The following is a 27,126-nucleotide window of genomic DNA, read 5'->3' on the forward strand; positions in this document are numbered from 1 at the left end:
AAGGAGGGACACTTTTGTTGTATGTTGTGTTGTGATAAAGTTTATAAGGGGTGGATTTGGACGTGTGACCATATAGGCCTAAGTAGTTACGTAAGATGGTCTTTTTGTAAAGGCTGCTTCTATAATTTTACCTCGATACATTTAAAAGTTCTGGTTTTACTCTTTTTTTTTTTTCATTTTGATTTCCAGAATAAAAAATATTTTCGAATACAAAATAAAAAAAAACATTTTTGATTTTGAAACAAGTCTAGATCAGAGAGGAAGGATTACTTCATGAGATTATTTCGTGACGAAGGATTTTCTATGACTTGAGTCTTAGGTTAAGGCTTAAGGTTTTATTTAATGTTTGGTGTTGCAACCGTGCTGTGAAAGAATGTTTGAAATTATCTGTTTTTCTTCAAAAATACAACTTTGACTCTTTAAATTCTTCTATACTTGCAAAAAAAATGTAAAATTGGGGTTGTTATCATGATTTTTACATAAAATTAAAGCCAACCAATTCAAAGAAATCAACTAATACTAAACCTTTGTCACTAAGTGTCATTCCTAGCATTAACAAATAGAATCTCAACAACATGAAGCTTGGTAGCAAGGAAGCTCAGCAACATGGAAGCTTAATCGCATTGGAGCGCGATAGCATGAGAGCTTGGTAGCATGTAGTTCGATAGCATGGAGCTTAACACATGGAGCTCGACAATGTGGAACATCAGTAGCATGGAGCTTAACAATGTGGAACATTAGTAGCAAGAAACTCAACAGCATAGAACTTGGCGGCATGGAACTTGATGGTATGGAGCTTGACAATATTAAGCTTGCAAGTAGGGACCTCGACAACATGGCAACTCAGAAACGGAGCAAGGCCAACTCTCATGGAAGGGTCTGTTGACTAATTTAAATGCCACCCTCTTCATGCCTTCTTCCTTTGGTTAAGCTCTAATGGTGAAGGTCCATAGCCATGCTTCTATTATTACCCCTCTTGATCGAGTTACAACTTTCCGCATGTGAGTATCGGGAACCTAACAGCCAAATTCAAACCTTTTTGCAAATTATTTAATTCTCGGGCTTAGGAGACTATGTACCATATGCCTGTTTAGCTGAGCTAGTCCAGGCCGAGCTCTTCTGGACTGACCATTCAAAGTAGAGCTCCTCTAAATCGACCACTCTAGGTTGAGCTCTTCTGGACCGACCACTCCAACCCAAGTTCCTAAGGTTCGAGCTCTTTGGGACTGACCACTCCAAGCCGAGCTCGAAGATCGATCATTCTAGGCAGAGCTCTTTGGCCAACTCATTTAGGTTGTCCACTCTAGGCCGATTGGTTACAAAATTGTCAATAACAATGGTAATGACAAAGTAGTCCCATTATTACCGAACAATATGGTCGACTGATTACAAAATGGTTAGATTAATAATGATAATGACGAGTTAATATGTTAATGTGATTAAGGTATGATTGGATTGTAATTAGACTAACAAAAAGATAAAATCTTATTACAACTACTATATATAAAGGTCTAATTAACAGTTCATTTACTGATTTTGACATCATAATACTTTCTACAAGTATTATACGAGCGAACTTTGAGAGACGTCAAAACCTAGTAGTTGACAACCTAACACCTAACTGACCACATAACGCAATAAAGATACTTGAATGATAAAGACAAGACAACCACGTCAGAAATAAAAAATAATTGATTGTTTTCAAGCTTGATGAAAGGCCTACCGAAATAATAATTATTATTATTTTATTTTTACTTTTACAATGCGGTGAATCAAATTACGGTTTGATTTATAACTTAATTCTTTTTAATATATAATGATGTTTAGTACATTGTTTTTGGAAGCAAAATTTCCAATTTTTATTCCTTAAGAAGTATTCTAAGGACAATCGTTGACATTTTCCATGATACTAATATTTGAAGGAGTTAGCATGTGTGTATTTTTCAGGTATTTTATCCTTTGTCGCTTCATCAATTAAATTGATTCAAAGCTTTCTGTTAGAGTTAAAAATTTCCAAATTAGAAAATCATTGTCAGGACACATTTATTTACTCATTACATTGAATTTTATTGAAAATACTTATAAATTAACAAAGATGCTTCAAATTTAGAATATGCTCCTATTATGAGAAATTATTCCAATCAAATTTTTTTCAGTAAAAAATAAATAAATATTAAATTAGAACACTTGTTCAAATCCTTTTACAAGAAAGTTCAAAGTATTACCCAATTTAAGACACATAATTTGTAATATCCCTAAAGTATCATTACACTCAACAATGTCTAAATCTTGTAGGGTTAAATGAAAGTCACATAAAGTATAAATTGACAATATATGCTAACTAGAAACAAAGAGTGACAGGTTGAGAGTTGTTGTTGAGACACAATATGATATGGAAAATATTTTTTTAATAATTTCTTTTAACACTCTTTTATAATTGTTTACGCGGTAATTTATAATTGGTCTATTTTAAACATATAACTTAATAATAAAATAATAATTCATAATTTATTGTTAAAAAAATTATTAACATGTCATAGTGTCTGTGATATCGTATTCATTACATGACTAATTTGAAGTTTTTCCCTTTTTCAGATATTTTGATTTTAAACATTTAACTGAAACCAATCAGAATAAGAGAAGATCGATAGCTTACGTTTCGACCATAGCCATCCAAAATATTTTCTCTGTATCTATCTTTTCTTACCTAAAATAAGAATTTTAAACAATCTTATTCTTTAAATGGTCTTAAAAAAAAAAGTAAACATTAATATAATATAATGATGAAAGAAAAGAGAGTAAAAGTAAGTCAAATCAAAGGTTCTAGCATTTGTTCTCTCTCTTGCAATTTTCGTTTTTATTCATTAAGGCGATCTCCCTGTACGTTAGGTATGCTGCTAGTTTTCAAAAAGTTGGAAATTGAATTCAAAGTTAAGCATGATATCATAGTTAGAATTTATTCTAATAATATTTATTTATTTTTAAATATATTGTTTTATTCGCTATTAGGTAGTTATTTATTAATGTGTAGTTTTATTTTCGAGATCTATATATCTCATTGTAAAGAAATGTGTTGAAAATTTTATATCGATTAGAAAAATCACCAATTTAGAGTATATAAATGAATAAAAACCTCACTTTATAAATTAATTTAGTGAGATTGAGTTAGACTTAAAATCTACTTCTTGTTATTACTGATTATTTTTTCTTCTTTTTATTAAAAAAATAGATACTAAATCAAATTTTAAGATACCAAAAAGGTTGCAAGTACCACTCAATTGTGTTTCCAAAGTTTAACTTTGTTTTCTGTATCTACTCTTCAACCTACCTACACTGTTATTAAACCATTTATTCTACTTCCCTTTTCCACATCTTCTACCTATATCTAGACCTTTTAAAACCATTTATTGCACTCCCCTTTCCCACATGTTCTACATTATATAGAATTCTTATTTGAATCTCATTCATTCGGTTTCTAGAATTAAGTCCTATTTTTTATAAATTCTTTTTTTTAATGTTTTAGTGTTTTTAAAGTTTTTATAAATTTTGTTTTGATAACCTATTTATAAAATATTATATATAAATAAATTTTTAACTTAGTTTTAGTTTTGAGATCTAAAATATAATAAACACATTTTAGTTTTAAAAAATAATTTTTATTTCAAAAGAATTTATTCATAAAATAATCAAATAAGTTATTATTTTTTTAAAACATCCTGACAACATTCAAATTGAATAAAAGTACACACAATTTTATAAAATTTAAAAAGATAAAAAAAAAATTAGATTTTAATATAATTATTCAAGAACAGTGAATATCATTAAGTTACAATATAGATCAATATGTTAATTTAATAATTTTTTTAAATATTATTATAAATATATTATTATGAATAAAATAGTTAATATATTAATATAGTCCATAGGATTTTATAGATATTTAATTCTGTAAAAAATTTTAATGAAGAGTTTTTTTTAGTTTTATAAACTTTTTTAGTTTCAATCCATGTGAATTAGGACAAGATCATATGAGATAAACTAATGTGATAAATCTAAATACCTAGATCCTTCCTTGTCTCTATTGTTATTATGTTCTTCCATCATTCATAATTGAATTGAAGCACATCCTTTCATACCATTCCTAGTCTCCATTTTCATTTTACCAACAAAGCATTATTCCTAGTCTTCATAAGAAGAACTTTGTTTTTTTTTATATTAATCTTATTCAAATAATTCAAATATTTAAAAAAGTTAGTTTTTTTTTTTGGCATAAATACATTTATTGGTATGATTACTAAATTAAAACAGCACCTGTTTGTGTTTGTATCCAAATTTGTTTGTAATATTCCATTATTAGTGGAAATATATTAGAATCATGCACATATTTAATCATTAATTTATTCCGTATTTAAAAATTTCAGTTTCAATTTATTTGTAACAAATTTTCATTTATTTTAATTCTAATTATTTGTCCTCTTGTATATTTAAGTTCTCTCTACTTTGCACCACTGATTCATTTAGGTTTAACAAGTTGAACAATGTCTTCTCAATGTCAAGGAGTGCATTTTTTCAAGGTCATTGTGGAAAGCACCCTTCAAAGGGGAATAATGGTAACAATTTATTTTTCTTTTAATATCATTAACAAAATTTTATTAACGTATACTGCAAAACCTATGAAAATTTTGGTACATTCCTTCTTCGTGTAAATCTACCTTGAAGTAATATTATCATATTGTTTTTGGTATTGATTTAATTGAAGTTAATGGGTATATGTTTACCTGTTTTGGAGTATATAATTCTTTCAAAAGTTTCAATTTTTAAATGCTAATTATCCGGGATTTCTGTGATTACCATTGTTAATGGATGTTGTTGGATACATTAGGTTTTCATATATTCTTTTAAATTTATTTTTTTAATTTGCATATAAACTAATTTTAATTTGTATAAAACATGATTTCATATATAATCTATTAAAATTCATCTTCTATACATGTCTTTGTATATTGATTTGCTGTGTTGATGAGATTCTATGATCTAACAAACGTGTGACAGAAATTACCTACCAGTTTTGTGAGAAGACATTGGCAAGGAATGACAAATCCTGTTACCTTAAGTCTTCCAAATGGTACCAAGAACAAAGTGCATTGGGTGAATAAGGGTGGTGATGTTTGGCTTTGCAATGGTTGGAAAGAGTTTGCAGAATACTCCAAGTTGGATGTGTCACATTTTTTAGTGTTTCGATACGAAGGAAATTCTTGCTTTAACGTGATTATTTTTGGCAAAAGTGCTTTAGAAATAGAATACCCATTAAGCAGGGATGCTGCTAATGAAAAAGTGGAAGAAATTATCGAAGGTGTTGAGTTTTCTGCAAAATTCAGTGAAAAGGGAAGTAAAAGACCAAAAGAAGAACTTCAAGAAAAAGAAGAACAACAACCTAAGAAACATTCTAAAAATAGAGCATGTTCTGATTATTCCAAGCACATGAATCATGGTTAGTGTTATTTTTTCTTAAAAAGTTTTTTTTTTACCTCTTTTAATATACTAAATAATCTTATTTGGTTTAAGATCTTACTTAGTTTAAAAGTCAAGGCCATTTGAAATCACAACATTACCTTTTATATGTATATGTATGTATATGAATTTATATATTCAAAAGTGGAAATTTGTAGGAGATGGAAGTAGTCAAAGAGATTTCAAGAAGAAAGTAAGACTCTTTCACGAGAAGGTGAAGGAGATGTTCAACTCTAAGAATAATCACTTCACAAGTATTATCCAAAAATCATACACTAAGAGAGATCTTCTGGTAATGTTTTTTTTTTCTTTTTTGTGTTTATCATTGAGTATTTGTAATGTAGATTTTGTAAACCTTAAAATTCATGAACTGATCAGATCATGCCAGCTGAATTTTCCAAACATTATCTACACAAGGAAGGACTTGCTACACTTTTTGTTGAAGATGGCAGAACTTGGGAGGTTGACACAAAGCTGAATTTCTATGGACAATTAACATTTTTCAGTGGGTGGAGGAAGTTTTTGTTGGATAATAAGTTGAAAGTTGGTGATGTTTGTGTTTTTGAGTTATTAGAGAATCCACAATTTCTATTCAAGGTTACTATATATCCTCTAGAAGAGGAGGATTCAACCACATCCCTCTTCAAAGGTATATAATATTATTACTTATTTTAATATATAGAAAAATATACTTTTTGAAACACATAATTTTTATATATTCATTTCAAACTATCTTTCTTTATTTTTTTTACTTTTTTTTCAAAAAATTACGAAAGTTATTTTTTTTAAGACTATTTTATCTTTAGGTGTATAATGTCAATGTGTATCATATTACTCTTATTTTATATTGTATCAAATTTCATTAGGAATTTGTGAGTGCATTTTGCATTTGACATTACCAAGTTTTTCTATTTACAATTCAGGCCAAAAAGGAGTTTCTCATTTGCCTTCTTCATCCCTTAAAACTCCTATGACCACTCAAGCAAGGACACCAAAGCCCAATGATGATCTCTTCATCAGCATCAAGTCAGGACCACCGGTATGCCAAACTACTATAATCTCTATAAACAAAATCACATATAATATAATGATTATTTGATTAAGGATAAACATTTAATTTAATCTATTCGTTTTACATAGGGAATTCTGAATTGGATCTCTATACTTTTTCTTAAATTGGTTCTATACATTTAAAACATTATCTACTTAATTTTTTATTGTTATTTTTCTAAACATATTTTTTGTATATATCTTTTGTTGTTGAAAAACATTGATTGAAGCATACATATACGTATACATATAAGTGTAAATTATACAGTTTTAATGCATTTTAGTTTTCTGAAATTCCTTGAGTCTGTTTTCTAATATGCATAATGTTTACATGATTTATTCTTAATATGGTTATGTGTAGTTAATATTTTATTTAACAAGTGATTAGTAGAAACAAAACTTTTGGTTTTGCATAAATCTGAAATTAAGAAACTACGTTTTCTATTTTTGTCACACCTTTTACATAATACCATTTTCATAAAACCATGTTTCAGGGAATGATTTTTGGTAAATTAATCAGCAACCCACTTAATTTTATTTTATTAATTTATTATCTTATGAAACCTTAAAAAAATACTCTCCCCACTCACCATGACTGTGTATCAAGAAAGATTATTTTATACTTTTTTTTTATTATTTTGAATTGTCTTGGGTTTAATATCATTTTGGGAATAAAATTTATTTATATTTGAATTACAAAGTCAATGAGTCAAACCATTTAACTCTCAACCCTGATAGGTTGGGTTGGGTTCGAATTTTTCTAATTTACTAATAAATGAACCGGGTTGGGTTGGCTCACTAAATAACCAACCCGTGGTAGATCGAATTTGGTCGGGTCGGGTGACTCATTTTGACAATACTGATAAAGAAAGGTAATATTTTTCTGTTTATCAGGACCTACATTTGTTGGTAATTTATTTTTTATATCAAACATTATCTTAATCTCTTATTAGAGCTTGCAAAGTATATGCAAACCTTGTAAGTAGCGACAGAAGTAATGTAAACATATGGTAATTTTGGGATGAGTATGAAGTAAATTAAAATTGTGGTGACTTGAATTCATTTGGTATTGATGAAGTAATGATATTTTTTATGATTAATGCAGACAATACCATATGAATATGCGAAGAAGTATGCCAAGGAAAATGGAAGACTTGTGACTTTTCGTGTTGGGGATAAATCGTGGCAAGTAAAGTTTTTGTTTTATGATGAACATTACTCTGCTAGATTCTCTCGTGGATGGGCTGATTTTGTTAGGGATTGCGACTTGAAAGTGGGAGATGCTTGTATCTTTAGGATGGTTGATGAGCAAAATCTTGTGTTCAATGTTTCATGTTTAAAAGGAAAAAAATCATCAGGACCCTAAGAAAAGAGAGAGATAAAAGAGTAATTATGGTGTTAAACAAGAACTTTTATATCTAAATAAACACAAATAATCTTGAGGAATACTTTCTCTTCTCTTTGTTCAAGAAATAATAATGGATCTAAGGGTCCACAAGTATTGTTCATCTTCACATGTTTGAGAAAGTACATCTCAAGTAAATCCAAACTCCAAAGCCAACGCACGCATACGTGACACAGCTGAAAACTATTTAACAAAATGCTTTGGCTTACACTTCTTGACCTTCTGACTGTCAGACAAAACTTCACAGACTCCATTGCTGTTAATGTTTTCTATAGCAAAACATCATTGTCATTTTCTTTCAAAATCTATCTTATTTTCTGAGATACCCAACTTGTTCATGCAAGACGACAATTTACCCACATAAACAATACAATAATGAACGCCCTCTTCCATGTTAAAATAATGAAACTCAACATTAGCACGAGGATACGGTAAATACTAAGATTCTCATGTATATAATATATATAATCATTCCTTTTCTGTTTTAGTAAAATACAAGTTTCATCTGTTTGGTCAATGAAGAAGAAGTAGCAGTTATGCCGAAGCACAGTGACTTGCAAATTCACATTAATGAGGAAGAAACATTTCTGTTGGACAAGGTACTCTAGCAATTCATTATTGTTTTCCTTTTCTTAGTGGTTTATTCTCGTACAATGCTAGATTTAGGATGTCAAATCCAATGTCTCATCTCGTGAATTAATCAATCTATTTCGTTCATTTTGAAGAAGTTCGTATCAAAATACTGTGGAAGATTGAAAAAAATGTTGAACCATGAAAAGAGAATGTGCCACAGCAAGACGTTGAGCATTGAACTCAATGATTTCCCTGGAGGGTCAGAAGGGTTTGAGCTGGTTTTAAGATTCTGCTACAACCATGGCAAAATTTCCATCACTGTGTCGAACGTGCTTCTCCTCCATTGTTGTGCCCTTTTTCTAGGAATGACTGAGGAAGTCTTCAGCAGCAATCTCTTGCAGCAAACAGAAACCTTCCTTCAGGGTATCTGCTACTGGTCATGGAATGAAATAGTTGTGAGTCTCAAGAACTGTGAACTGTTTCATACATATGCAGATAAATGTGGTCTGTTAGAAAATATTATTGGTGCACTCTTGGCAAAAATGGATCAAAATTTTGAGGGAAACCTTTTCACCTCCTCGTCTTCATCATCCCCATCATCTCCTGAGAGCAATCATGCCAAGACATTTTCTTGTTCAACACAAGTTACTCCTAAGACTGTAAAACCAACTTTGGCAAACAAGGAATGGTGGTTTGAAGATTTGGCTACTTTACCCCCAAAGATCATTGAGAAGATTCTTCAGATTGTTGGAGCTTACAAAACAGACAATAACAACTCAATTCTCACAAGATTTCTTCTGTATTATCTGATAAAAGTGACCCAAACAGAAGAGATTAATTGCAGCAACAGTGTTGATTATGCTGGTCTTGCAGAAACAGCTGTATGTGGGGTCATATTTGCTGGTAACAAGAGTTTTTCTTGTAGAGGCCTTTTTTGGGTGCTAAGAATTGTATCAAGGTTTGTGATGAGTAGAGATTGCAGAATTGAAATTGAGAAATTGATTGGTGGGGTGCTTGAGCAAGCAACCTTGGATGATCTACTGGTGTCTGGGCACCACATGGGGCTATGTTATGATGTAGCATCTGTGATAAGATTGATTAAGCAATTTGTTTATATAAATGGCTTTGATGGAGGAGAGTGTGCACAGAAGTTGAAAAAAGTTGGAAGATTAGTTGACAAGTATTTGATAGAGATAGCCCCTGATCAGAACCTCAAAGTCACTAACTTTCTTGCAGTTGCAGAATCTTTGCCTGATCGTGCTAGGAACTGCTTCGATGGAGTTTACAGAGCTATCGACATTTATCTTCAGGTCAATTGAATATCAGACCCTTTTAATATACTGCTGTTGTTCTTACAGTTCTTTATCTTTCTATAAGAATTGTGAAATTTCTGAAACAAAATAAAAACAAAAAGATAAGCAAGTGCCCCGACCAGATGGTAAGTGACCTAGGCCAAATTTTGGCATTACTGAAAAACAAAAACAAAAAATCTGTTCCTTATTATCTGGAATTTTGACAAATTTTGGCCTTGTTATAATAAATGTATTTTTGTTCTCATCCTCCAAACCACAAAGCTTTTAGTGCAAAAACTAAATATATTTTTCTCTGAAATAATCTATACATTCTGGTAAAAAAATTTCCAACTTTTAACGTGCAGAAACCGGTTTCTGCATATTTTCTCCACAATTTTGGAATTTTCATTATGTGTAGGCAAAAAATATTAGTCATATAATTTGTTGATACAAAAATTTAACCACACTTTAATCTAATTTCCAATGTCCATTAGAATGTTACGATAGAAGTCCCACGTCGATCAGAGATAAGACCAATTTAATAGTAAGTGTAATTCTTATCTTACAAGCCGGTTTTGTGGGGTTGAGTTAAACTTAAAATTTTATTTCTTAACGTAGTATCAAAGTTATGGTTATAACCTATCTTAGCAATATTTGTTGTTTGTTAACTGCTATGGGACCACCCATTAATGTCTAGTCTTACGCTTCGACATAAAAGAGTGTATTGGAAATCTCACATCGACTAGAGATAAAATCAATTTATAATAAATAAGTGCAAACCTCACCTTAGAAGCCGGTTTTGTTAAATTAAGTTATAATTAAAAGTTCACCTCTTATCGACAAGGTTTTGTTTCCCCATAATGTTTCATTTCCACAATTATATTAAACTGTCTCATTTCTGAAAATAACTGTGAATTGCAGTCTCACCCAATGCTGGCATTTGAGGAGAGGTCAAGATTGTGCAGATGCCTTAATTACAATAAACTGAGCTTTGAAGTTTGTAAGGATCTTGCAAAGAACCCCAGAATACCTCCAATCATTGCAATGCAGGCTCTTATTTCTCAGCAATCCAATGTTCCATCAAGTGACTTAGAAATTCAGGAGAATGAAATCATTAAGACAGATTCATTCTTGGAAGAGAAAGAAGATATGAGACAAAACCTTCAGAGAATGGAACTAAGAGTAAAAGAATTGGAGATATTGTGCAAGGAAATGAAGGTTCACATATCAAAGTTTCATTAGCCATCATCCACAATAAAGCTTAATCTTTTATCTGGCCAAAATGTTTTTTTTTTTCTTTCAAATGTGTGTTTTAATGGTCTTGCTTCATTCATATTTCTTTGATTGTAAAAAGATGTATTTTTTATTTTTATTTTTTTGGTTTTGTTCCAATGGGTACATATAGTAGAAAGTCAATATTCTACATTGGCCTTCCTTTATACACAATAAACAATGTGATACAAGTATTTGGATTCTCATACACAATTTCCCAATTTGTATTTGGATTCTCATTCATAATATCACCGTATGCTTTACATATAAAATTTAAAGGATAAAGTAAAATATAATAATTGTTGATCTATTCAATGATAAAATGCATTTATTATAAGTTAATATAATTGGACTCAATTTGTCAATACAACTTATAATATGCCAAAACTTCTTCAAGGTCCAAGAAAATTGTCAGGTTACGTCATTTATTTTGAAATAAATTTTTCAGAACATATTATAAATATATATATATATATATATATATATATATATATATATATATATTAAATTATCTAATAAATTAAATATTTTAGTAATTTAAACAAAAACGAAAGGAAAACGTGAATGAATATTAAAACAAGTATAGAGACATAGACAAAACATATATGTAAATATTTATCTTCATTCTCATATTCAATTCTTCATATTTAATTAAAGACATAAAATAAACATATTTTAACATATAAAAATGTTAAAAAAAGCATATTTTAACAATATCCACGACTTTATTTATCATCCTTATTCAAAACTCAGCTTTTTCTTCCTCCACTCTCTTAATTTTAAAATGAACATTCCCTCTTTTAAAATGTGATTGTTAGATTATTTATTCAGAAATTTTTTGTTTTAATTTTCAGAATGGAAATTTTGAACTAAATTTTTTCAAACAGGAATTTTACAATAAAATTTTTATAATAAAATTTTTATAATAGAATTTCTAGAACAGAACTTATAGAACACGTTTTGAGAATACTTGAAATACATTTTGGAATGAGTTTTTGAAGAGAAAATTTCTGGAATAAGCTTTTTGAAACATAAATGATATCTTTTAGAATGAATCTTCTAGAACCAAATTTTCAGAACACCTTTTTGGAACATTAGATATGCGTCTCGGAACAACGTTCCATAAATAAAATTTTCAAAGAATGAGCTTTCTAGAACAAGCTTCTTTCTTTCTCCTTTCATGGAGTGCAGCGATGAAGAAGGAAGATGTAATTGAAGGCCATCGCAACAGTGGCAGTGGCAAAGATGGCTTGCTGCAACAACGAGGGCATTTTTGTCTTTACAGTTAATATGGGTGCATGAAGAAAAAACCCAGTAGCAAACCCTCGGCCCATACGAAAGGTTTGACAAAATTCAGAATTTAAATACCTAAATTTGAATGCTATAAATATAACTCGTTCAATATTTCTCATAAACAATTATTAATTTAAATGTGGAGGTGTCATTTGTAAATAAATAAACATTGCCTTTCTTAAAAACACTCTAAAAGAATTGTTGTTTTAGTAACAATAAGTTATCACTGTGAGAATAAAATAAATTGTAATTAGTATATTTTACATTATTATTTTAAGATAAAAAATATATATATTTCAGTATTAGAAGGGTAAATCAAACGATACTGGATTAGTAAATTATAAATTATTTTATTTTATGTTTAAAGTACAAAACGGAAAAATGAAATAAAAATAGAGGTTATTTGTAAGGAACTAATTATAACATTTGATTCTTTTATTGTCACTTTTCAATTAAGCAAATTTACTGTTTAGTCAATAAAACGCAGACACAACTAGAAATAAATAATAAACATATGTTTATTTTCAATTCCAATACCCAACATGTAATAAATGGACACTGCCTGTAATAAAAAAAACATTATTTTCTATTATTACTATTACTATTATTATTACTATTATTATTATTAATAATAATAAGTACACGCTAATTTTTTCATATTCTTTATATTTTGATTTTGGTAACAAAGCACAACCATGGTATAGTACAATACAATGGCATTTGACTTTTCAATACTTAGAGCAGAGGACTGCTTCAAGCATTCTTATCGCTAATTTGAAGACTTGCTTAATTTATAAACAAGGAATGAATCAGTCCGAAAACAATTCAGTGGACATGCCCCAAACTAAGTGCATCTATAAGGAGGCCAAGTCTATATGCATTTCCTTTTTCTTTATATATATATATATATATATATATATATATATATATATATGTGATGAAAAATGTTTACTTTTTCTGTTGAAAGTCCCACATCGATTAGAGATAAGATCAATTTATAACATATAAGTGAGGTGCAAACCTCCCCTTATAAACTGATTTTATGGAATTGAGTTAAGTTTAAAACTCACTTTCTGATATGGTATTAGAGTTATAATTAGAGTCTATTGTAGCGAGTTGACATTTCTTTTCATCTTTAACTTAGTGTTAACTTATTAACACTAATAGTCTAATCAATATGATTTTATTTTAGTTTATTATATTTAGGCTGAGTACATCTTAGCATAAGTAGCTTAAATGTATTCCAACATGCATAATTCAGTTCGCATAGAAAAATGAATACGGTTTTAATTTGAAAGGACTAGATTTTAAAGTATTTTTTATTGCAAGGTTGAAGAGTTCAAGTGTTTGGTAAAATTAGGTTTTGTTCAAAGAAGCCATTGATTTGAGTAAAAATGGGCATAGATTTTTTCAAATTCGTTGTTAAAGAAGAAAGAACGTAATTGAAAGAGAAACTATATTAAAAAAATGTAATTTGCTTGATCTCTTCATTCGTTTGATTTTAATAACGTTAATGTGTAATCACTACATTGTCTCTAATATGGGTCTAATTAATAGTTAGTTTGAGAAGAGTTATAACAGTAGTTTATTGTTTATAAAAACATAGAATGAAAAGTCTAAGTATTTAAAATTTTGTTTTATTTTCTTGTAAACTCGTCTATTTCATAACTTATTTTCTATTTCTGTTATATCAATATATAATTTAAATTTTTATACTACATGTACAAAGTATTGCTACATTTTTAATAAACGATTTCTAAAAAATATGTCTATTAATTGGAAATTAACACATCTAATTTTTAATAAACGTATTATAATTTGGAACACTGAACAGAATACATTTTTTTCTTTCTAAAGAAACTATTAAAAACAACAATCCCAAAATGAGAATTTTCTTAGTCTCAAACAGAAACGTGTTTCTATGATATGACAATTAATTATGGCTTAAGAAAAAAGAAAGTAATTAAGATGGAATGAGTCCTAATTTCACACAATGTCCCCACTTAGACCCAAATCAAAGTAATTTCGGTACTTTTCCTTTTTCCCTATCAACACTCCTAACTTAATCAACCAATCCAATTTCCCCTTCATTATCGCCACATTCCATGATAGTACAATTACAAAAACATCCTTGCTAAATCTAAATATATGTATATAACTTGTTTCTAATATTAAATTACCCTAAATCATAATTTACTCTAAATTTAAACACGGAAGAAACTTTTGAAGTTTCCAAACAAATATACAAATGCATTCAATAACATATTTCAAGTATATAAATGAAAGAGAATTTTGTTTTTTAATTATAAAATTTTCGTTTAAACGCGTAAACGTTTATATATGAATTTTACTTACAGAAATATCGATAGGTAAAATTTGTACATAAAATTCACATATAATTTATTTTTAGAAATTCGTATGTAATACCTGTGTTATGTATGGATCAAAATCCGTATGTAAATATTGATAAACAAATTTTTTTTCTTATAATGGTGATGGTAAGTGTAAGAACGCTTCTTAATTGTGTTTCACGAATTAGTCTATAATTCTAATTGAATTGAAAAAAAATATATATATATTTCAAGTTAAGCTTTACTCAAGGATAGAGTAAAGTTCTAACAAAAAAAGTAGCTAAAACAAAAATGGATTTAGTGCATCATTTTTGCTGAAAACAATGATGTTGAAACTAAGCAAGATCTTACAAAACAACTGATTAAATTGAAATAATTGTGCATCAATTGATTTACTCATAGATAGAAGATGAAAATGAAAAAAAAATTGATGGTTTTGACGAAGGGTATTTTTGTCTTTGTCCGATTAGGTGCTGTCTGTGGCCAGCATTGGTTGGTGATTCCGTTGTGATGTGTACGTTCGTTACCTTTTTGGGGGCAACACTTTGGATACATCATCCAATTCCGCGTTCCAATGAATTAGATTGACACTGAAATAAAATTTAAAATTTAAAATATTAAAAGTTTATTTTCAAATTTGGATGAATATTCACTAAATTGTAATTAATTTCCAAATACGATGTTTATTATTTATTTCGATAACTTTTATTTGTTGATAATCTCTTCTTGCTTTTAAATGATACACTATGAGTTAACTAATTCATAGTTAATGAAAGAAAAAGATTTTTCTTCTATTCACGTTATTACTTTCACGACGAATAATTGTTACACATGTTCTCTTTTTTATGTATTTTTTAACCAAATTTAGTTTTGGTAGTACAATTTTAAAGTTAATTGCTTTTCAAATTTAAACAAAATTTAAATAAACATATAAATACAGTCATTTCATCAATTTTGTAACGATAAATAAAAATGAATTATATAGTGCTAGTTTTGATTTTTATTGTGAAGACTTAATACATAAGAATGAAATAAAAACTTAACAAAGAAGTAGACATTAGAGATAAAGTATAGAAACATAAAGTATAGAAAATATTAACTTTTTATATTAGTTTAAGAATCGGTATAGAAATTGTTACCTTTTATACCAATTAAATATACAATCGATCGATATACAATAGTTCTAACCTGAAAATCTTATTTTTAGAAGAGACACATCAAATATACTATCACCAAAGTTAAAAATAAAAATGCTCCCTTCATTAACACAATCATTTCTCTTATCAAAACATATTCAATTGTTATAGTGGTAGGTTTATTGATTACACAAAAAACATTGAGGTCGATAATAATATCAACATTCATGGTGGCTTTGCTTTGAGAATCATTGAAATAGGAAAGTACAATCATCACTACATTTTTTACAAGCTTTTCCAAGTATGTCTCTAGAATGTCTCATATATTTGAGAGCACTATGGATGATACTTCCTCTACACAAAGCTTCTTCTCTTGACCTTTGTACTTGAAAAAAAATCATGGGTTTGACATTAATACTAGAAAAAACCTTAAATGGTCACTACAATTTATCTTTCTGAACAAGCGGGTTTGTGTACTCTAGCACTCACATTCACTCACAAAATTAGCCAAAAAAGAAAATAAGAAGAAAGGGAAAAACAATCGTTGGTGAGTCAGAGTTTTGGTCGGACGCACGATGTGATGTGACTGAGGGAACGACAGTCTTGGGTAACTATGTTGAAAACATAACAAGTGTTTTACAATTGACTTTTAGAACATTTTGGAATGGAACCATTGACAATGGTAATTTTCAAGAGACGAGAGAGTTCAAAGAGCATTACGCCTCTAGCCTCTACTAATAGGCAATGGAAAACGACATTACGAAGAAAGGTATTCAATTGTGGCTCACTAGGGACGAGGATGTGATGTTGAAGAAGCTAAACCACAAATAAGGGAATGGAAAGGAGCAAGCCTCCCGTGAGAGGGAAAGCCTCATCGATGATGCAAATCCATGGTTGTAGACATGACGATGGTCGTGGTTGCAATAGTTGTAGTGATGATGGTGCTAAGAGGTTTGCATATAGATCCATGGTACACAAAGTGTTAATGGAGTAAGAAGGTACTCATGGATACTAGGAAGGTGAATGGAGAAAGATGATATTCATGTGAATACTACAATTAAGATATGAAAATTTTAATATTTCAATGTATACTAATTAAAAAAAATAAAATATATTATTTTCTATACCAATTATAACTAAAACCATACACCAATATAATTTTTTTTATTTATTAGAAATATATTTATAATTAGAATTAGTATAATTTCTTTTATTATAAAAATACTATAGCGTCAATATTTTACACTGGTTATAAGTTTTATTTTTATTTACAATCCCTGTGCTCATTTCCTATGCATATAACCACATATTATTTTTTATACCTAATAAACTACCATCGATATAAATATAAAAAATATATTTTACACTGAGATACTGTACCATGATTCAACAATACATGAAAGTCAGTTTTTGTTAGAAACTCAGTCAGAACAAAAAAATATTTCAGTTTTTCTTCAATAAACACTGGTCAATATTTATTAATAAATGCCAAAGGAAAAATTATGTTTTAATAAGTATTTAATAATTTGTTATCAGAAACTTAAAAGCAAAAGTTGAAGTCAATTTTTCAATCAAATTTGAAAAAAAAAACATGCACATAAACAGATAAGGTTATTTTAAAAATAGATAAAAAATTAGTCATGGCGTGCTTTCTAATTAACAACCTCATTAAGTTATTATATAAGCAAACTTACTTGATATCTACGTACTTGCCATTTGCAGAGAGTAGTTTATTTTTAATTTAGTTTAATAATTTTTTAATATGTAAAAATATAAAATATATAAATAGTTTGCTCTTTGGAATAACATGGTCACTAAAACATTTAAGTCTTATTAATGGTGTATGATTTATCTCTTTGCATTTGAATTTCTTAATAACATATTATTTAATGATATAAAATCAGTTATAAAATATATAATTTGAACAAACTAATTAATTATAAATAATTTCAGAAAAACTATTTAGTTATTTATTTATAAGTTTTTTGAGAAAAAAAAACTTTAATAAAAGTAAAACACATTAAATTTCTTACAAGCTAGAATCAACCCATACTTTAAGATAAGTTAAATTTTAAAACAAAACATATATTATAATAGTAAAATAAATTTTATAATCCAAATTACATCCAGAAAATGAAAAATAGACATGGACATATATTAATATTTCAGTTATTTGAATGCACAATTACGACTTTGTTAAATTAAAATATTTTAAATATGACTTCAATAACTCAATTAAAAATACTAATTAAAAAAATTAATTAAATATATTTAAAATAATTAATATTAATTATTATGATCATAAAGCCGTTGGTAATGAATGCTTATCAGCTAATTAGCAGTGTTGAATTCAAATTTAAAAAGTACAGTTGTTAAAATTTGCCAAACAAAATTTTACGGTTGTTAATGATTTTAATTAACTCGAGTATTCCATGGCCAAGTAGAATAGATAATTTAACTATAGGTTAATTTAGGTATTTTTTCAGTTTAGAGTAAAAACTATGATGTAAAACTAATGAAATTTATTTAAAGATTAACTTCTGATTTAATTCAAGGCTAATCTATTTACTTTTCTATGGTGAATTTAAATTTGAGGTATAAACTAAATCGAAACTATTTTAAATAGTTTTTAATACGTCGGATTCGAATTCTCAAAACAGTACAACCAAACCCAGCCTTGAAATATTCAAAACCTAAATATGCATTTTCGTAATAAAAAAACTAATTTAAAGAAGAAAAATATTATTTGACCCACTCAATTTTTTACATTCATTTCTAATCATCTTTTTTTTACTTTTATTTTTTTATTTTTTAAAAAAATGTAAAAAATTTAAACTTTTATATAGTTAATTTATCTTTTATTATATGTCAAATAAATATAAAAATATATAATAATAAATTATTTATAAAAAAAAACAACAATAAAAAAAAGAAGACGGTGTCTGCGTCACTGTCACGTGAGAGTTCCTCGAACTCTCCACACTAACCATTTGTCAAAATCCCATATTCTACTTTTTTAATCCTAAATCCTATTTTTTATAACTTGGATATTCATATTTGTCTTTTAATGTTTGTTTAGCTGAAAAATATTAGAGTGGGAGAAAATAAAATTAATTTCTATTGTTTGGTACAATAAAAAAAGTAAATAAAATTTTAAAAATTATCATCTTCCTATTTTCATTTATATATCCTATTTTTATATTGTTCTTTAATTAAATACATTAAAGAAAATTGTAATAATTGATAAAATAATAGATAGTAAAATAAGAACTTAAAAAATGTTTTTTAAATGTGCTGACTTTGTAATCTGAGAACTCTCACAGTTTAAATTCACCATAGTTCCATTTCTCTCGTTCTCACTTCCACCTAGTTTTCCTTTCACTCAAACAATGGGTTTGGAAGTAGAAGAACCAATAACGACAGGACAATCCACAGCACCAGAAACGATGTCGTTGAGTTCACCGCAAAAAGTTCAAAACAACTTGACCGTTACATCCACGCTCCCAATCGTGCAGCCTCACGCGCTTCTCCCAAAGCCTGTGCCCCCAACCGCATCACTCCGAGACGACGTCACCGTTTCCTCTGCATTTGGCAAGTTCTTTCACCAGCGCCGCCATGAGCTGTCGTCTGCAATCTCGCGAGGGATCTCCACTCTTAAGCACCAAACCGACGATGCTTTGAAGAAGAACAAGAACGAAGGCGTGACAGAGTTCAACCTCTCTGGACTGAAAATCTTTGTCGCGGTAAAAAAGAACGCACCGTTCTCACAGCGCCGCATCAGCTTCTTCTCGCGCTCAAACTGCAGAGAGTGCAGTGCAGTGCGGAGCTTCTTCAGAGAGAGAGCGCTGAGGTTCGTGGAGATAAATGTGGACGTGTTCACGGAACGGGATAAGGAATTGAGGGAGAGAACGGGGAGCACGACGGTGCCGAAGATTTTTTTTGGAGAAAAGCTGATAGGAGGGCTGGTGGAGCTCAACGCACTGCGGAAGGACGGCAACAAGGAGTTGGAGAGGCAATTGAAAGACGCAGAAGGAGAGGGGCCGGCGGCTCCGGTGTACGGGTTCGATGAAGCGGCGGAGGAAACAGTGAAGGAAGAAGCGGCTGAGGAGACTTTGAAGGTAGTTAAGGTTTTGAGGCAGAGGTTGCCAATTCAGGACAGGGTGTTGAAAATGAAGATTGCGAGGAACTGCTTTGCAGGGAGCGAGTTGGTGGAGTTTCTGGTTCGCCACCATGGCTACGCTCCTACCAAGGTATGCTCAATTTGAGTTTTATTTTATTTTTCTATTTATTTATTTATTTATTTATTAAATTTTGAGTTTGAATTCAATTAGGATAAAGATAAGAATGAATTAATCTTAAGGGGCATCAATTATACAGATATTAATTAAGACATAACGTTTTATTTTTAGAATGATAAAAATTAAACCTGTGTATATTTTAGTTTTTTTTTTCTTTTCTTTTAATCAACAAAGTGTAAGTATTTTATATATATACTTGAGTACTTAAGATGCCTATAGAAAAAATATGTACAAATTAACTGTCATTTAGTCCTTCTATGTATATATTTTTAGTCAAAATTGGAGTTTCGATACATAAATTTTATTATAAATTAAAATAAATCTCATAACGTATTAATTGAAATAAATACCAAAATAGGATAAAAAAATATTTTTAATAATAACTAGTGAAACATGCGTGTCTATTTTTTTTAATTATAGTGAAATATGTTTTTAAAAAGGTTGTTTTGATAATTATTATTAGAATAAACATATTAAAAAAATAAGCAACTCCAAAATTCACGTTAAAACTTCAATAAAGAAATTTGGATATTTCGGATGCTAAAAAGCAAATTTAATCTGAATTTAACCCATCTCTAATCACGAGTAACTGTTTCACTTTTATCAATCCTTATTTTTAAAAAATATATTATTATCATTATTTGTTTTAGTTGTGATTCGAGTAATTAAAAATTATAACAAAATAGAACAATTTTATTTGATGTTTTAGATTAAAGTTTAAGTTGTAGTAAAATGCAACAATATTCATTAACACTAACTAGTTTAAATGTAGAATAGTAAAGACAATTACAAATGAATGTAACATAAAATTATAGAAATTAAATGACTACATTATAGATATTTTATAAAAAAATAGGAATAATTGATAAAATAATTTATAACAATACGTGTAATTATCTATCTTTAAATTGTTTTAGATTAAATTTTAAATCAAATATATTAATATTATTATTAAAGTGCTCATAGTGGGAATCGAGTAATGCCTGCCATTTGTAAGGTTACTAGCCTTTTGCCTGTGCAGCAGTAATCAAAGTTCATCAATAAAGTAAAATTAAGGCCAACAATCATTGTAGTGACTATTATGTGATTTAGAATTGGCACACGACATTTATAATTTCTGGTTTCTTAATATAATGTATATTGTTTTCAATGTTGCAATTTCAAGCATACTATGATCCCCAATTTTGTTGCTCTAACTGCAAAGTTTCTACTAAATGGTTTCCATTACAAACATATGTTTAGGCTGTTGAGATTGGAAAACAGTTATGCAAGAAGCACTTCATCCATCATGTTTTCGGGTAAGTTAAGAATTTTTTATGAAACAACAAGTGCATTTTAATAAACGAGCCACATTCCTTAATTAATATTATTCTTGCCATTGTCAACCTCCATTTTTAGGGAAAATGATTTCGAGGAGGGAAACCACTTCTATAGATTCATTGAGCACGAACCCTTAATCTCCAAATGCTTTAACTTCCGTGGTGCCACGTATGATAGTGAACCGAAGGCTGCAGCTGCAGTGTGTGATAGGCTCACCAAGATTATGTGTGCTATTCTTGAGTCTTATGCTTCTGAAGACAGGAAACGTATTGATTATCTGGCCATTAGCAAAAGTGAAGAATTTCGTAGGTATGTCGTGTCACATACAAATACACCAAGTTGTATATTTTGTGTATATTATTGTGAATGCAATGCATGATTTTGTTTCCCCGGGTAACCATATATTTGCTCATTCTAAGTTTATTCTTGCGGATCTTCAATTTTCAGAATTTCATATCCCCTCTGATGTGAGTAATAATGAATTCATTACATGCAAATAGACAAGCTGGGCAGTCTAATCATTGATTTTCACCGCGTTACCTATTTAGTGTCTTTAAATTAGTCAAGCTTTGTTGTTGAATTCATCAATTTTGATAATCATTAGTCTGATTGGCAAATTTTAATTTTCAACGAACAACATGAGAATGTAAGGCAATGCCTGGATTTTCTCGCTCAAGCAATGTGATTTGAACCGTTTCCTGTATAAACTACTATATAACATCTACATTACTTAAACATGATGAAAGGAATCTAGACTTTTGTTATTGATGGTTTAAAATGATTTTCATGATAATGAAGTAATAATAACAAAACAGGATGCTATGTTAATAGTACGAATATGAATATTTCCCGATTGAGCAGCTCACTTGCTGTCTCTGCTGAACCTTTTACTTTTGCCCTGCTTCTGTGTTCACTGTCTTGGTAAGAATGTAGTTGACTTTTTATGAAATGAATGTACTTTGATATACTTACAGAGAACATGAAAAGAACGAAGTGGCGCAGGTATCATATTTTGCGTAACTAAAGTTAAATTTCTTGTTTTCCTAACTGCAGGTATGTAAACATGACCCAAGATCTGCAGCGGGTGAATCTATTGGAACTATCAGAAAACGAGACACTTGCCTTCTTCTTAAATTTGTACAATGCTATGATCATCCATGCTGTCATTAGAGTCGGGTGTCCTGAAGGTGTGATTAATAGGAGATCCTTCTCTGAGTTCCATTACTTGATTGGAGGGCATCCTTATTCTCTTAGTGCTATTAAAAATGGAATCCTCAGAAGCAATCGGAGGTCACCATACTCCTTAATCAAGCCCTTTGGCTCAGGAGACAGGCGCTTAGAGGTAAGCAGTTTCTGTGCATAAGGTTTTGGATAATTTGATGCTGGTTGAACTGAACCCTTATCGTTAACAACCATGTAAATTAGGGACGAAATCATGTTCTTTATATACTTTCCATCAAGCCTTCAAATGAACAATGACATATAGAACTTTATTTTTCTGACACTATATGGAAGGTGGTGTTGCTGACTTAAAAAAAAGTACCACTCTGCACATCATTAATTCATTATTTGAAACTTGAAAGCAAAGATATTTATCCATTGCTATAGTTTCAACAACTTTTGTGTGTCTTTTCTAATTTATTTTTTTCTAGTTCCCAGTCAATTCATTCCTTTCTCATACCAATAATGATTCACTTGTTCCCACCAAACTGCAGCTTGCTCTTGTAAAAATGAATCCGTTAGTTCACTTTGGCCTTTGTAATGGCACGAAGTCGAGCCCAAAGGTGAGGTTTTTCTCACCCTACAGAGTAGCAGAAGAGTTGAGATGTGCAGCTAGAGAGTTTTTTGAGAATGATGGAATTGAAGTGGACTTGGAGAAGAGAACGATTCATCTCACTCCAATTTTCAAGTGGTAAGCAGTTTGTGCTTTACTGCAGCCTTGGTTTCGACTTGCAATCTTTAGCATTCTGCTCAAGAAATAATTATATTGGCAGGTACTCTGGGGATTTCGGACAAGAGAAGAACATGTTAAAGTGGATAATAAATTACTTGGATGCAAATAAAGCTGGTCTTTTGACACATCTCTTAGGTGATGGTGGCCATGCTAATGTCTCTTACATGAGTTATGATTGGTCAATAAATTACTGAGTAGTTGGGAACCGTTATTTGTTCTGCATATAAAAGAAAGACTTTGATTGATATTGATACCAAATCTGAGTGTAGATGAGATATTACTTATATAGACCGTACAATTTGTAAACCAAAATCTGGTGAAAAATGGTCATATTTGTATCTGTGAAAGAAGGAGCATCTAGATGACCAACGATTGAATCCACGAGTTTCTACTTGGGTGAGATTTTTACAGAAAATGTATCAAAGTTAAACTATACTTATATATTATGGGTGTTCTATATGTTATCACACCGACCAACGTAAGAAATTGCCCCCTAATGTTTTTTATATTCTCTCAGTAGCCAATTTTATGTTGTGTATTTGGTGATCAACCTTTTTTCTGCAGTGTAGAAAAGTATTAGTTGTGTGATTGACTGCTATATAACAAATGAAGAGCGGATACCTAACACTCTACACTCCAAACAAAATTTGAATTATTGTGTTTTTGGTATTGGACATTCAAAATATATTGATGTGCTTTTGGTATCGAAACAGTGCGGGATTACTCCATGCACCTCTCCACCCTTCTCCGTACACTCCTACATTTCAAAAATATCATTCTTCAAAAAGCTTTTTTTTTAATTTCAAAATTCGTTCAAAAGATTTCGAAAAATATTTAAGGCAATGTTATGAATTGTTTGAAAATTATTATGCTCGATATAGGATTGATAGGAAAATGTAATTAAAGGACTTTCTATTACAATTGCATTTGTAAATGTCATGCATAAGGATTGGAGTACCTAAGTACTCAATTTAATATCATACAGTTTTCTTTGGTGATAAACACAAATAAATAAAAACATACTTTAAAAAGAAAGGTGTATAAGAAACAAATTTAAGAGAGAAATAAATTTAAGAAAATAAGGGTTAGTTACACACGCATTTTACTTTTGCAATTCATTTTCTTAAAACTTAATTGTTAATATTAATTATTTATTAGAGTAAAAGAATTTACAATAAAGAGATTTAAAAATAAAAAAATACTATAAAAATGAATTTGATTGGACATAACTATTTTATATATGACTACCTTCTAACTTATAGAAACTATATTTACACCAAAATAATAATAAAAAATATAAGTTTAGAAATTAATTAAGAAAATTGAAGAAAGATGGAGCTAAAGATAGATGAAAAAGGGAAGAATAAAGAAGAATGAGTTAGCCTTTGAGTTGTACTTTTCCTAATGAAGCAATAATGCTTACTATAAAAACCATTATTTAAGACATTATTTGCATTGTTCAATTGCTCCAAAAGAAAACAAAATGGAAAAAAGCTCAAAAATTTTCTGGGTTATTTCCATAATCATAACTCAACAATTAGCATTCTTGGCCAATGCCTCACATCCTAGAAAGAGGATTGTGGCAGCTTTATACGTTTTTGGTGATTCCACTGTAGATGCTGGAAACAACAACAATCTCAACACACTTGCCAAGGCAAATGCATTTCCCTATGGCATTGACTTCAATAATTGTTCCACAGGAAGGTTTAGCAATGGCAAAACCCTAGCTGACCTTATTGGTAATATTTTGATTTAATGTTTCCATGCAAATGTAAAAAAAAAAACAATCTTACTAAGATTTTTTTACATTTTTTTCCTTCTGTAGCTATTAGACTGGGTTTGCCAATGCCACCTCCGTACTTAGGTGTGCCCAAGTCTAAGAGACATCAAGTAATAAGAGGGATTAACTATGCATCAGGCTCTTGTGGAATCTTGAATTCAACTAGAACAGTAAGATTCAAAATAAATAAATAGTGTTTAGTATGCTTTTTCTTCTCAAACTATTTATCTTTAAAAACTATATATTTACTTCTTTGCATCATATGAAAGTCATATAAAATATCCTTTCAACAAACAGACATGGAAGTTATATTCTAATTAACAGTGGAACTCCATTTATGATATAATAAATAGTTTAGATGTTATTTTTTGAAAAGATGCTTTAGATAATTTTTATAAAATACATAAACAAAATAAACATCTGGGGAAAAAAAATATAATCTTTAAGTAACTTCATCGTAATAAGAAATATATTTGACTCAAATAAAAAATTTCTTGTTGAGTTTCTTTCTCATCATATTTTTATTTTGTGACGAAGGGGGATTGCTTGTCTTTAGACAAACAAATTGAATACTTCACCTCAACTGTGGTCAATGATCTTCCAAGAAGCATACATAGCAAAACAAAACTAAGGCATTACTTAGCCAATTCCTTATATCTCTTATCAATTGGATCTAATGATTACATGTTGAATTATTTCAAGTATCCAAATGGAACGAATAACAATCTAAATCCAGAAAAATATGCAGATTACCTACTTGAACAATTGGCTTCACGTATCAAGGTAATCTTTTTAATAAGTGATTTGAATTATACGATGATTTCTCATAGGTAGTAATTGGTAAATTTTAATATGTCACTTTTCAATTAAGTATTTTACATATCATAAGTATTTAAATTTTCCGAAAGAATGTGAAGAATGTGTTTCCTTCATTCTTTCTTTTTTCTCCAGAGAATTTATGATCTTGGAGCTCGAAAGTTTGTAGTAAGTGGAATTGGTGAAATTGGTTGCATACCAACATGTGTTATAAGGACACCATATTCCCAAAAATGCAATGAAGATATAAATCAAAAGGTTAAGCACTACTCAGAAAAACTCCCTGTGAAGCTACAAGAGCTGCAAATCCAACTCTCACATTCACACTTTATTAATTTGGATAATTATAATTTCTCTCAGAAAATTAGAACATCTCCTGAAAAATTTGGTAAACAACGTCTCCCATGAATCTCTTATAAAAAAGGAATTAAAAAGTTTATGTGTTTTTTGTATTCTAGTATGATCATAACTGATGCTTTTATTTATTACATTTTCAGGGTTCAAATATATTTTTGACTCTTGTGTCCAAAGAAGGAAACCTTGTGCAAATCGGAATGAATATTATTTTTTTGACTTTGCTCACCCTACTGAAGCTACAAATAAAATATATGCAAATGAGTGTTTTAGTGGAACCCAATTGTGCCTTCCTTACAATATTATGAAATTGATTCATGGAAACTAAAATATTTGTACCATGTTCTTATATAAATATATCATCAACAATTTTTTTTTGTTATTTGTTGTTCACTTTCTCCTTATGTATGATAAACAAGTTAAATATCCCGCTTAAAGTGTTTTATGATTTTGAACAATTAAAATGGACTTGTACTATATATTAGAGAGAGAAGAGAAAAATACAATAAATATTGTGGAAAAAGATGGTTTTGGAAATCAAATATCAAGAATTTGAGTTTTAGGAGAGGGATGAATGCCGATATGAAAGGTAAATAAATTGAAAAAATAATATTCTATACTTATTTTTTTTTAAAATTATACCTAGTATGGTTGGAAATATGTTACTAGGAAATATTTTTACAGTAAATATAATTCCATTACATATTATATTTTCATGAGA

General features: G+C 29.4%; 3 protein-coding genes and 1 pseudogene across 3 annotated transcripts; all 4 read left to right on the top strand.

Annotated features, from left to right (window-relative positions):
* The first annotated feature begins 4,538 nt into the window (after nucleotides 1-4,538).
* On the top strand, nucleotides 4,539-7,927 carry LOC148201192 (B3 domain-containing transcription factor VRN1-like; annotated as a pseudogene).
* Nucleotides 7,928-8,440: 513 nt separating this feature from the next.
* On the top strand, nucleotides 8,441-11,303 carry LOC148201193 (BTB/POZ domain-containing protein At3g19850-like). Its single transcript, XM_088114348.1, has 3 exons — nucleotides 8,441-8,565; nucleotides 8,692-9,849; nucleotides 10,753-11,303. Exons 1-3 carry the CDS (start codon nucleotides 8,503-8,505, stop codon nucleotides 11,071-11,073), a joined length of 1,542 nt encoding a protein of 513 aa, XP_087970474.1. The 5' UTR covers nucleotides 8,441-8,502; the 3' UTR covers nucleotides 11,074-11,303.
* A 7,929-nt stretch (nucleotides 11,304-19,232) lies between these two features.
* On the top strand, nucleotides 19,233-23,919 carry LOC148201194 (uncharacterized). Its single transcript, XM_088113928.1, has 6 exons — nucleotides 19,233-20,133; nucleotides 21,424-21,479; nucleotides 21,580-21,810; nucleotides 22,555-22,843; nucleotides 23,217-23,413; nucleotides 23,496-23,919. Exons 1-6 carry the CDS (start codon nucleotides 19,273-19,275, stop codon nucleotides 23,647-23,649), a joined length of 1,788 nt encoding a protein of 595 aa, XP_087970054.1. The 5' UTR covers nucleotides 19,233-19,272; the 3' UTR covers nucleotides 23,650-23,919.
* A 1,019-nt stretch (nucleotides 23,920-24,938) lies between these two features.
* LOC148201195 (GDSL esterase/lipase At1g71691-like) lies at nucleotides 24,939-26,733 on the top strand. The gene is made up of 5 exons (XM_088113145.1): nucleotides 24,939-25,194; nucleotides 25,281-25,405; nucleotides 25,773-26,018; nucleotides 26,187-26,439; nucleotides 26,549-26,733. Exons 1-5 carry the CDS (start codon nucleotides 24,939-24,941, stop codon nucleotides 26,731-26,733), a joined length of 1,065 nt encoding a protein of 354 aa, XP_087969271.1.
* The last annotated feature ends 393 nt before the right edge of the window (nucleotides 26,734-27,126 follow it).

Source organism: Vigna umbellata, chromosome 4 (genome assembly GCF_029865625.1).
Source record: "Vigna umbellata cultivar VRB3 chromosome 4, Vumbellata_1.0, whole genome shotgun sequence".
Taxonomy (NCBI): domain Eukaryota; kingdom Viridiplantae; phylum Streptophyta; class Magnoliopsida; order Fabales; family Fabaceae; genus Vigna; species Vigna umbellata.

What these genes read in the sequence shown, in the direction of transcription:
- LOC148201193 (XM_088114348.1), top strand. Translation starts at nt 8,503, where the DNA reads ATGCCGAAGCACAGTGACTTGCAAATTCACATTAATGAGGAAGAAACA. An exon ending in AAACATTTCTGTTGGACAAG is followed by an intron (nt 8,566 to 8,691) that starts GTACTCTAGCAA and finishes TTCATTTTGAAG; the next exon opens with AAGTTCGTATCAAAATACTG. An exon ending in CTATCGACATTTATCTTCAG is followed by an intron (nt 9,850 to 10,752) that starts GTCAATTGAATA and finishes TGTGAATTGCAG; the next exon opens with TCTCACCCAATGCTGGCATT.
- LOC148201194 (XM_088113928.1), top strand. Translation starts at nt 19,273, where the DNA reads ATGGGTTTGGAAGTAGAAGAACCAATAACGACAGGACAATCCACAGCA. An exon ending in AAAAGTGAAGAATTTCGTAG is followed by an intron (nt 21,811 to 22,554) that starts GTATGTCGTGTC and finishes TCCTAACTGCAG; the next exon opens with GTATGTAAACATGACCCAAG. An exon ending in CTCACTCCAATTTTCAAGTG is followed by an intron (nt 23,414 to 23,495) that starts GTAAGCAGTTTG and finishes TTATATTGGCAG; the next exon opens with GTACTCTGGGGATTTCGGAC.
- LOC148201195 (XM_088113145.1), top strand. Translation starts at nt 24,939, where the DNA reads ATGGAAAAAAGCTCAAAAATTTTCTGGGTTATTTCCATAATCATAACT. An exon ending in AACCCTAGCTGACCTTATTG is followed by an intron (nt 25,195 to 25,280) that starts GTAATATTTTGA and finishes TTCCTTCTGTAG; the next exon opens with CTATTAGACTGGGTTTGCCA. An exon ending in AATTGGCTTCACGTATCAAG is followed by an intron (nt 26,019 to 26,186) that starts GTAATCTTTTTA and finishes TTTTTTCTCCAG; the next exon opens with AGAATTTATGATCTTGGAGC.